Consider the following 12,541-nt stretch of genomic DNA (forward strand, 5'->3'; position numbering starts at 1 on the left):
CATATGTGCAATTTAAGAAATAAAACAGATGAACACATGGTGGGGAAGGGAGAAAAAAGAGAGAGGGAAACAAACCCTAAGAAACCCTTAAAGATAGAGCATAAACTGAGAGTTAATGGAGGGAGGCAGATGGGGGATAGGCTAAATGGGTGATGGATACTAAGGAGGGCACTTGTTATGATGAGCACTTGGTGTTATATGTAAGTGATGAATCACTGAATTCTTCTCCTGACACCAATATTGCACTGTATGTTAACTAAAATTTACATCAAAATTTGAAAAGGAAAAATAAAATATGTGATTATTTCTGATCTTAGCATCTTTCTGATTTTATCATCCTTTGATCATTTCCTAGATCCATCATTTCATTAGAAACTTTATCAGCCAAAGTTGAATAGGAAAAAAGAGTTATAGTATACGGAACTAAAAGACCTTATATATATTTCCTCTGACATCTGTTGACCAGAGAATGTTCACAGTATTTGATTAGCTGGGTTTGAAAAGATAGAAATTTTAAAAGATAGGAGTATAAGTTGTTAGCATATTGAAGCAACATACATGTTTGAAGGTTGTGTTACCCAATAATCCATTGTTGAGAAAGTTCAAGAACTATAACCTATTTAAACTGATAAAACGAGATTTGTAGAGCTGGAAGTTTATAAAAAAAATTTTTAAGTCATGCAACAGAAAAATATGAAATAGGTCTTATTGTAATTTAGTAATCTAGACAGCTAATGTGTCTTCCTATGGAGTTAATCAAAGTAGTAAAGGAGTTTTGATCATTATCTATTTCACCTTCCTTATCATTAGCTTCAGTTTATCCTCTTGAAGTCCTTGTTACACAGTGATTCTCAGTGTTAGTAAAAATTTGAAAAAAGTTTCACATAGATTTTATAGGTGAGTGGTAACTGTTCAGTGTATTAATTAGTCAAGATTGCTAAGCTGAATGTATTTGCCTGGGCTAATATAACATTGTGAAACCACATAGTTTAAATCCTCAGTGAAGATAACAGCTCAAGCAACAACAGATGTTGGAGAGGATGCGAAGAAAGAGGATCTCTTTTGCATTGTTGGTGGGAATGCAAGCTGGTGTAGCCACTCTGGAAAACAGTATGGAGGTTCCTCAAAAAACTAAAAATAGAACTACCCTGCGACCCAGCAATTGCACTACTAGGCATTTATCCACAGGATACAGGTGTGCTGTTTTGAAGGGACACATGCACCCCCATGTTTATAGCAGCATTATCAACAATAGCCAAAGTATGGAAAGAGCCCAAATGTCCATCGATGGATGAATGGATAAAGAAGATGTGGTATATAAATACACACACACACACACACACACACACACACACTGGAGTACTACTCGGCAATCAAAAAGAATGAAATCTTGCCATTTGCAACTACGTGGGTGGAACTGGAGGGTATTATGCTAAGCGAAATTAGAGAAAGACAAAAACCATATGACTTCACTCATGTGAGGACTTTAAGAGACAAAACAGATAAACATAAGGGAAGGGAAACAAAAATAATATAAAAACAGGGAGGGGGGACAAAACAGAAGAGACTCATAAATACAGAGAACAGACTGAGAGTTGCTGGAGGGGTTGTGGGAGGGCGGATGGGCTGGATGGGTAAGGGGCATTAAGGAATCTACTCCTGAAATCATTGTTGCACTATATGCTAACTAATTTGGCTGTAAATCTAAAAAAATAAATAAATAAAAATTAAAAAAAGAAAATCCTCTGTGAAGAGAAATGAGTCAGAACAAAGAAAACAACTCTATACTATAAAACAGAGTGCTTGACTTCTGTTACAGATCATTAAGTTTAATTAAGGATTCCTTTTGTTTTTTTTATCAGTTCCTCAGAAGAGATATCACGTTGCCAAGAAATGATTCAGAAACTTCAAAACTTATTGGAGTCTGAGAGAGAAAACTGTGGATTTGTCAGTGAACAAAGGCTGAAACTTCAGCAAGAAAATGAACAGTTACAGAAGGAGACTGAGGATTTAAGAAAGATTGCTCTTGAAGCTCAAAAAAAAGCCAAATTAAAGGTATTTTCAAGTCTAGTTAGAGTTAAATGTGTACTTGTGAAAATCAAAATATAAGAGAGACCCAGTAAAACATTTTTAAGGCCTTTTTTTTTTTTTGCCTTTTCATCAGATAGCACTAAATCATAATGCAGAGCATTAACCAGTCTTTTTTGTATTGTAGAATTTGGCAAGCATACTTAAAAATGATTGCTTTCACTATCCACACACACAAAAAAATTCTTTCCAACCATGAAATACACTGATATTCTTGCCAAAGCAATTTAAGCAGTGCTAGCAAAACTATAGATGAGATAACTTTACAGACTGTCATCCTCTCTTCTGTAATAGCCTCTTAAAAATTGAACTCTAAAACTAGCTCTATAGAGGATGCTACATCAGTATGCTCTGAGAACCTCTCATAGGTAGTCTAAAATTTCCATGCTAGGAGGAAGGCAAGGGATAAAAGTCTCTTCTAGAAAAAAAAATCCCCTTTATTTTCCCTCTCCTTCCCTCTTTCTTCATGGTAATGCTTAACATGCTTTGACAATAGGAACATGTTTAAGGGAGTTACAAGAAGCACTGGTGTGACCATCAGCATGTTACTTGCTTTACCCCATTCCATGCAACTTTTATAAAAGATGGCATTAACTCTTTATGGTAAAAAGCTGTATCTTCCAGTTTCATAGTAAAGATTGAGATAGCAGTATTCATGTTTCACTTTGTTTTTTGTTACTGTGTACTCATACAAAGTCACATTCCAACCTAATTCATATCAACCCGTATGTATTGCCTTCTACTGCATGTATCAGACACTGTAGTTATTAATAAAAGCTTTAACTCTGAAAGACAGCTTTGTAGATCATACAGAGAGGTTTGTACTTTATGGTTTAGTATGTGGGAAATCTTTGAAGAACAAAAGGGAAGAATCACACCACCCAATATTGACGATATAAAGCTACAGTAACACTGTGCTATCAATAATAATCAATTTGATCAATGGAACAAAACATAGTCCAGGGACAAACCCATTTTTCATAATCACCTCATTTATAACAAAAGCACTACTGTAGTTCAACAGGGAAAGAATTATCTTTATAAAAAATGATGCTAGATCAATTGGGTCCATATTTTTAAAATAAACCTTGACCCCTATATCACAACACACATTTAAACTCATTTGAGCTGTCTTGTAGACCTAAATGCAACATATAAAACAGTGGACCTTCAAGCTTCAAATCTTCATGATCTTGGGTTAGAAAGAATTTCTTAATGAGAACACGAAATGCAAGAATCATAATAAATTAATTGGATTTCATTAAATTAATATTGAGTCATCAAAAGACACCATTAAGTACAATGCTAGCCCTGGTTTGCCAGTCTTGCCTCTTAAAAATCACAATCCAATTGTCGAAATAAAAAAAGACACCATTGGGGCATCAGGGTGGCTCAGTCAGTTGAGCATCTGACTTTGGCTCAGGTCATGATCTCACAGTTTGTGAGTTCGAGTCCCACGTCGGGCTCTGTGTTGACAACTCAGAGCCTGAGCCTGCTTCAGATTCTGTGTCTCCTTCTCTGTCTGCCCCTCCCCTGCTCATGCTCTGTCTCTCTCTCTCTCAGAAATAAACAAATATTAAAAAAAAAAAAAGACACCATTAAGAGGGTGAAAAGTAAGAAAGTATTTGGAATATGGAAAGTATATATAATGTATGTATAATATAATACACTTGTAATACAATAATATATATATGTATATATAATAGAACATAACCAAAAAAAGGACTAATATCTAGAATAGAATATAAAAACTGTTACCAGTTAATGATAAAATAGTTAGCAGTTAATAAGGAAAAAACAAACACCCGTTTCCAAAAGAGGGTAAAAACCTTAAATAGGCACTTCATAAAAGAGAATTTATGAAAAAATGTTCAACTGCATTATTAATCAGCAAAATAATGAAAATTGCAGTGAGGTACCACTGCATACCTACCAGAATGGCTAAAATAAAATTTAAAAAACTAAGACTATCAAGTGTTGACAAACATATAAAGCAACTGGAACTTTCATACACTACTTTGAGAATGTAAGTTGGTACAACCAGCAGTTAGCATTATCTTTTAAAGTTGGACATACATACATACGTACGATGCCAAATAATCCTGGCTACATACCCATAGATATGAGTGCTTATGTTCATGAAGACATCTGTATAAGAATATTCATAAAAGTTTTAATCATATCAAACACTGAAAATAACTCATGTCCATCCACATGAGATTACATAAATAAATGGTGGTACACTCAGATAATGAAATAGATGCACCAATAAAACAGAATGAACTATAAGTAATTATGGATGAGTCTCACAGACCTAATGTTGAACAAAGAAGCCAGACACGAAAAATCTCTAGTCTATTAATTTCATTATTTGAAAGTGAAGAATAGGCATAATTACCTATGAGGATGAGATCAGAATAGAGGTTACAACTTCAATTACAAAATGAGTAATGATTAGGACATATGAGTGAGCCTCCTGAGATATCTAAATCAGGGTGGTGACTCTGGCATGTCAGTATATGTGTAAAACTTGAGTTGGAATGTAGTTCATTGTAAGGAAAAGAAAGATAAATCTTGGCAAAGGAAAGTTTAGTAGGAGTGCAGATAAAACAAGTGTACTATGTGGTTGATGGGCGCATAGGGATTCGTTGTAATATTTTTATTTTTATTTTGTGTATGCTTGGAAGTTCTCATACCAAAATATTTCCATAATAAAATAAGTCAGTGTACTTGGTGAAAAACTATTTGTACCTTGTTCGATTTTAAATTTTACATTATAAATTTCATATGGGTTTATAACTAAAAGCTATTAGTGACACTATAAAACATTAGTGGGAAATGTAGGCAGATATGTAACTGATAGATGGAAAAGAACTTTCCTAGCAAAACAAACAAAATTGGAAGATATTGCAAATGAATATATTGGTAGGTTTAGGTATATAAAGTTTTTAAATATTTAGAACCATTTTTAAATGTTTTGAAAAGAAATAACTGGGAGAAATAATTTTAGTAAATGGGACAAAAGACAAAAAACATTCATACATAAGGAGCTTTAAAAAATATTATAACCCAATAGAAGAACATGTAGGAGACATGAACAGAAGTCACAGACTAAGGAAACAAAGTGCTAGTAAATAACTTTTTTAAAGTTTAAAGTCACTATTAATTAATTGCATAGTTATCAGTGAGTGAATGTGCAACTGAGAGTTTAAAATGATACACATTTAGAGGCCCCTGGGTGGCTCAGTCAGGTAAGCATTCGACTTCAACCCAGGTCAATCGACTGCGGCTTGTCAGTTCAAGCCCCACATCGGGCTCTATACTGACAGCTCAGAGCCTGGAGCCTGCTTCAGATTCTGTGTCTCCCTCTCTCTCTGCCTCTCCCTCCCTCACTTGCACTCTGTCTCTCTCAAAAAAATAAATATTAATTTTTTTAAAAAAAATGGTACAGGGGCGCCTGGGTGGCGCAGTCGGTTAAGCGTCCGACTTCAGCCAGGTCACGATCTCGCGGTCCGTGAGTTCGAGCCCCGCGTCGGGCTCTGGGCTGATGGCTCAGAGCCTGGAGCCTGTTTCCGATTCTGTGTCTCCCTCTCTCTCTGCCCCTCCCCCGTTCATGCTCTGTCTCTGTCCCAAAAATAAATAAACGTTGAAAAAAAAATTTAAAAAAAAAAAAATAAAAAATAAAAATAAAAAAAATGGTACACATTTAGAATCTAAAATTTTCTCATAAGAAAATAAGTAAAATATTTCATAATTCAAAAAATCCATTGCAACATTATTCATAACTAGAAATGAAGGAACAATGAGATGGTACATCTATAAAATACTGTATTGAGTCATCATTAAAAATTGGTTCTGAATAATTTATAATGTTTTTTATATTGCTATGTCTAAGTTTTAAAACAATAAGAAAAAATATAAGTATATATATATATTGCAATTCTGTATTCACTACTCTAACTTCTAAAATTCATAAATAAAAAACAACAGGTAGAGTAGAGGTAGTTATCTCTGAGTTGTCAATTACAGAAACCTTATATTTGTTTTTAATTTTTTTTCTCTTCCATTACTTTACAATATGTTTATGTTTAGGGGTTTTGGTTTTTATAATGGGGGAGAGGGGAATTCATGACTTTCCCTACCTGGTGCTACATTTTATCTATCTTTAACAGTTCAGGATAGTAATTGATGTTTTGGAGAACAAAAGGATGACAGAACTATTTGTGTGAGTGGTTCTCTGCAGAGGAAGAGCACAAAGAAAAAAGGGAGACCATAAATCCTTTCTTCCTACCAATATATTGAATTTAATCATTAGTGGGACTTCTGTTATAGGAGACTCAGTTGTTTGTAGTCCATAGCTGCAGATCTGTCCAGTTTAACAGTTGGAATTTCACCAGCTAAAGTATCTGGCATGTGTTTAAAGACTACATTTTGATACCAAAAAGCCATCATTAATTTGGTCTGCAGATGTGTTTTGGTAACTTTACTATGTTTCAGGTGCTGAAAATGTAATGAAGACATGCGCCCCCCCCCCCCCCCGCCAACCTTAAAACTCATTTTTTCATGGAGATGGGCAAACTTTAACATGTATTTACAAACTAATAAATACTCTTTAGGAAAAACATAGGGCACTGAGAGAACTTATAACAGAGGGACTTGATTTGGTTCTAGATAGAAGCAATAATTGAACTAAGTTTTAAAAATTGAATAGAAATAACTAAGACAAGCAGGAGGGGTAAGATTACTTCAGGCAAAGGGAACTACATGTGAAAATGAGCCAAGAATGAGAAGCCATTGTAACAGAAACAAAGAAAAAAGAGGGAGTAGTAGCACAACACAAGCTTGTTAGAAGTAGACAAAGACCAGGTTGTCACAAAGAACCTCAGAACAAGGCTTATCAAATTACAAATAAACTTTCTAAGAAGAAATGGGGAGTTAACTAGGCACGCAGACTTCTAAAACTGTATAGATGCATTTATCAGTTTTTAATATATATATGAGAGAGACAAAGACAGAAATAGTTCTGCCTAACACATAAGAACCATGGCTTCTCCAGGCAAGGTTGAGATTGAGACAGAGAAGGAGTAGGAGCATATTCAAATCTAAATTTGCAGAATCCAATAAGACAGAAATTAAAATAGCAGGAGTCAAGGAGCCTCTGGAGCTTGTAATATAATAGAGAATTAATAAAACCAAGGTTATTTTCCCAGTGCCAGTATTTATAAAGTCTTAAATTTCTACTTGTGTATTATTTGAGAAACCAAATTTAAGAGTTTTAGGAAGCACGTTGCATTTAGCAGAAGTAGTGAGGATGGGTGTTTGCAGTTTACCCCAAGAACCATGGATTTTGCTGTTGTTTCGTTTTGCTTGATATTGAGTAAAGTTGAGTCCTTTTTATTCATCCTTTTTTGATTTTGGAAAGTGGCCATATTTGATGAATTACTATAAGCTATACCAGCTGTAACGATCTTTAAAGCACATTACTTTAAAATATCATAAGATAAATATTCTTTATAATGTTTCTTTAGTATCATAAGATAAAGATGGCCTGAGAGTACACCAAATAAATTGTTCTAGTGACTGTTTTCTCAGTTGCCTCAAGGATGGTATAGACAGTTTCATTCTAGAAGCATTCAAGAGAAGGCAATTCATTACATACACTGAATGCCTGAGAGCATTAGGGCTTAATTTTCTCCCTGAACCCCAATTAAGAATGCTTCTAGAGTATTCAAAAAGCATTTACTTATATGTTTATTCTGCATTAAGTTATTTTTACCCTAATGACATAAATTAGCTGGAAATAATGGACAATCCTTACATATGAGATTCTGAAAAATCATTATTTATAGTCTTTTTTTTTCCTGAAAAAGAAATATTTGTTTATACCATAACTGAAGTGGTAAAGAAATTCTCGTATGTTACTTTCTTTACAACACCCTTTAAAAGACAACTTGAAATTTAGTGTGAGGTGACCTGAGGAGATTCTGAGTTGAGCACATTAAGGTGCTGAGAGGATGGTGCATTTGGAGAGGTCGTGGAGGCTCTGCACACCCCCAAATCCATACCTTGCCCTATATAACTATTCCATTTGCCTGTTTCTGAGTTGTACCCTTTATAATAAATTAGTAAACTTTTTTTTAATGGTTTGAGTAAAAAGCTCTCAGTTATTTGAGAGCATGAACATTTTCCATGGATCCTGACAGCAAAAGTGAAAGTAGATAATGAGAGCAGTTTTATATTAAATAGTATACTTTTTTCCTACCGGCATTTTAAGATGTTGAGGAAAGTGTTGCAAAAAAATTGTCCATAATTCTGGTTTCACCAAATTTAAATTACAATACAGGATAAGTCTTCATTTGTGATGAAGGAAAATTATAAACTTATTTTTATATATCTCATCCAGACATTTCTGTGCCACAAACACCACAATGCAAAATTGCTTTTGTAAGTATCACTGATCAGTGTATCCCCTACAATAGAAAAAAAAAAAAATAAAAGAAGATATGTGTTCATTTTGTTCCTTAGATCAGTACAATGGAACATGAATTTTCAATAAAGGAACATGGATTTGAAGTTCAACTAAGAGAGATGGAAGACAGTAATCGAAATTCCACTGTTGAACTGAGACATCTCTTAGTGACTCAACAGAAGGTGGCCAATAGGTGGAAAGAAGAAACAAAGAAACTTACTGAAAGTGCAGAGATTAGAATCAGTAATCTCAAGTAAGTCCACTATTAATTGTTTGATACATTTTACAGAATAAATTATTTAACCTTTAATGTCTTTGCCATCTTTTTGTAAAAATATCTTATTTTTTTATTCAGCAAATATTTATTGAACTGCTATGAAAAATATTAAGCATTAGAAACCAAAACTCATACTACATTTTTGAAAACTTTAGTCACATTCCACAGAATATAATGATTTTTTTTGGACGTGGCAGTTTAGAATCTTAATACTCTTTGCATATAGGTATAGCATATAATATTTTGTGGTTACAGCAGAATGTGATTGATTTGCAAAGCCTGAAATATTTGCTCTCTGGCCCTTGAGGAGAAAGTTTGCTGACCCCTGCCTGGAAAGTACTTGAGCTTTTATGCTGAATGCGATGGGATGCTATGGAAAGCTTTGAGCAAAGTGATATGATCAGGCTTAAATGTTTAACAAATCAGTTTGAAGTTTGAAGAACAGACTAGAGGGGCAAGGGTAGAAGGGAGAAGGTTGGCAAATACTGTAATAATTGGTGTATAAAATGATTCTAACTTGGATTAGGTTTTGAAGGGTTGGAAATCATTTTAAAAAGTTTGAACCATGTTAAATATGTGCTGCCTAGAAGACATTTAAATCGGGATATTAACTAGTCAGTAGAGTCTGTAAGTTTGAAGTTCAAGGAAGAGATTGCAACAGGAGCTATAATTGTGGGACTCATTAACATATACGTGATTTTTAAAGTCATGGGATAATATTGTGTAGAAAGGAAGTCTAGGTAGAGAAATTAAGCTGTCAGAAGACTAAGTTCCAAAAGTTAAATTCTGGAGAGATGAAGACTGAGACTGAAAGAGTCTGAAAGTCTGAAAGAGACTGAGAAAGAATATCCAGAGAAATAAGAATCATGACAGAATGGTTAAAAAAGAAATCTTTTTTTTTTTCAGGAGTATAAGCAATAATAATAGGTGATATTTATTTAGCACATAATGTGTTTTTTTGTTGTTGTTCTAAACGACTTAGATGTACTTACTTAAACTTTACAACAACCCTAGAACTGGATAACATTATCATTTACATTTTACTGTAGAGAAACTGAGGCTGAGGGAGGTTAAGGAACTTAGTCAAAGTCACTTAGCTAACAGAATGACCAGTAAAGACAATATGCTCTTAACTGTTGTTTTATAAAATGCTACTGAGTGGTGAATATGGTGAGGACTGAGAATGGACCTTTTAGTTTGTTGCCGTTTGATGGTCTTTGTTAACCATGATAAGAGCAGTTTTGGTGGAATGCTGGAATAAAAATGTATTTGGAATGAATTGAAGAGACAAAGAGAATTTCTGCTTCCAGTTAATGAATGGTGAGCTAGGCAGTTTGAACCCGCCCTAGACCACAACCAAAAAAGTTAGATGAATTGTAGAAAACATCTATCGAGAGCATTAAAGAACTAACAAAAAAAAAAAAAAAATTGTTACCAATTTGGCTTATCCTGGGAATGCAAAATTATTAAAAGCTTAGAAAATAAATAATATAATTTACTGCATTAGATTTTTTTAAAAAAGAAAAAATTATAAGGCCTTCTCAATACAGAAAAAGCATTTGATAATATTTGATATCCATTTATCATTTTTCAAAATATCTCTTAGCAAACTAGAAATAGAATTTCTTTAATTTTGTAAAGGTATCTATTCTAAAGCAAACATTTTTATTGGCAAAAAATGTTAGTAACTTTCCTTTGAAGATTGAGAAGATACAAAGAAGTTCATTACTATCACTTCTATTAATGTTTGTATCAGAAGTCCTGATTTTCAGTGCACCGTGGCAAGAAAATGAAAAGGTAAACAAACTAGAAAGGAAGGAAGAAACAGTCATTCTTTACAGATAGCATGACTGTATATGTAATAAGTCCAAAATAATTAATAGATAATATGCAAATATATAAAAATCAATTGTATTCCTTCATACCTACAACAAATATTTCAAAATTAAACCTATAATAGTAAACTTAACAATGCATCAAAAAGATAAAATACCCAGGAATAAATCTAACAATGTGTAAGACTTCTACATAACTATGATATCGGGATGATTAAAGAAGGCCTAACTAGATAGAGATCAGATTAACTGATCAGAATACTCAATGTTATAAATTTGTTAACAGCCCTCCCATGCCCCCTGTCATCTATAGATGCATCGTAATCCCAATTAAAATCTTAGCACATGGAGCAGTATCCAAAATATATTAAATGAAAAAATCAAGTATTATACAGTGTGTGTAGTATTCTACCTTTTAAGAGGGGGACGTCTCTGTGTATGTGTGTACATATATATACCAGCATGCTACGTATACGCTATGTTCATACACACATGCACACATTCTCAAAAAGAGAGGTGACCAAAACAGTAATTGAAATGGTTCTCTGTGAGGAAAGAGAAAGGAGCAAAGGATGAAGGCTAGACTTCTTTGAATGAAACTTGTTTTATAGATATATTGGCTTGAGTTTGAAGCTATATAAATGTTCATATAATTATTTTTTAAATTAAATCAAAAAATTTTTTAAAAACCCCAAAATTGAAAGTAAAATTAGGGGCGCCTGGGTGGCTCAGTTGATTGAGCGTCCGACTTCTGCCTAGGTCATGATCTCACCATTCCCAAGTTCAAGCCCCACATCGGGCTCTGTGCTGATAGCTCAGAGCCTGGAGCCTGCTTCGGATTCTGTGTCTCCCTCTTTCTCTCTGCCCCTCCCCCACCCACACTCTGTCTGTCTGTCTGTCTCTCTCTCAAAAATAAATAAACTCTAAAAAAAATTTTTTTTAAATTGAAAGTAAAATTAGATAAATGAGCTAATTGTGTAGGAAGTTAATGGCTTAGTTACACAGATAAATTATGTCAAGTTACATTAAACACAGTAATTAGACTGTATATCCCTAGTGAGATAAATCCTAAGGATAAAAGGAAATGTAAAAAAACCATAAACTGTGTTTAGTAGTTATATCATTAGAAATAATATCGGTATTATTATTATTCTGAAGCTTATAATTATGAGATAAAGCAATTGAGTAATTATGTAAATGTCTTTAAGAACCAAGATTTTTATAATAGAGAGGAAACTCAAAGAAATTAAATAAAACTTACAACTCGAATTGAAATTGGGAATATTATGGGAACTCATGATGTGTTTTACTCTTAAAAACATGTATCTCCTGGCTCTGTCCACTAAAAGGACCTGGAAGCACTGACCAGTATTCTGTTGCAATGAGGTATCCCAAAAGAAACCAGGACTCTTTAAAGAAATGATTGATCATAGATCTAGGATAGAAAAGTAGAAGATGAGCCTAGAAAACACTTTGTTGTAGCAAAAGGTAAAGAAGGTATCAACATTACTTGGGTCATGGCAAAAGTACCCAGGAGCTAACTTAAGTAGGCACCCTCTGACTGATGTGGGGGCAGTTTGAGCATCAAAAAGAGTATCTACAATAAATTGAAACATGTCAAATATATTAAAAATCTGTGACTTCAAAATGATATTTAATAAAGAAAAAAAGGCTTTGGACACCTTTTGAAGATGCTGTGGAACCAGCACATTCTGGAAACAGATAAAGTGGAAAGTCAAACTTTTATTGTACCTTGCCTTTACTCACTATACTTCCTCAAATGCTACTTGGCCTTTCCTACTATAATAGCCTTTACTTCACTGCTTACAGAACCAGTGTAGAGATTTTGCCATTTAGTTGCTCAGTGTGTCT

At 33.8% G+C, this 12,541-nt stretch overlaps 1 protein-coding gene across 7 annotated transcripts in view; it reads left to right on the forward strand.

Moving 5' to 3' along the window:
- Nucleotides 1-12,541, forward strand: part of SCLT1 (sodium channel and clathrin linker 1) — a 257,508-nt gene that overhangs the window by 164,998 nt on the left and 79,969 nt on the right. For all 7 annotated transcript variants that reach the window (XM_047855214.1, XM_047855220.1, XM_047855217.1 and 4 more), the window contains 2 exons: nucleotides 1,863-2,055; nucleotides 8,614-8,810. In XM_047855214.1, coding sequence (XP_047711170.1) covers nucleotides 1,863-2,055; nucleotides 8,614-8,810 — 390 coding nt within the window. The remainder of the gene's footprint in view (nucleotides 1-1,862; nucleotides 2,056-8,613; nucleotides 8,811-12,541) is intronic.

Source organism: Prionailurus viverrinus, chromosome B1 (genome assembly GCF_022837055.1).
Source record: "Prionailurus viverrinus isolate Anna chromosome B1, UM_Priviv_1.0, whole genome shotgun sequence".
NCBI classification, from domain to species: domain Eukaryota; kingdom Metazoa; phylum Chordata; class Mammalia; order Carnivora; family Felidae; genus Prionailurus; species Prionailurus viverrinus.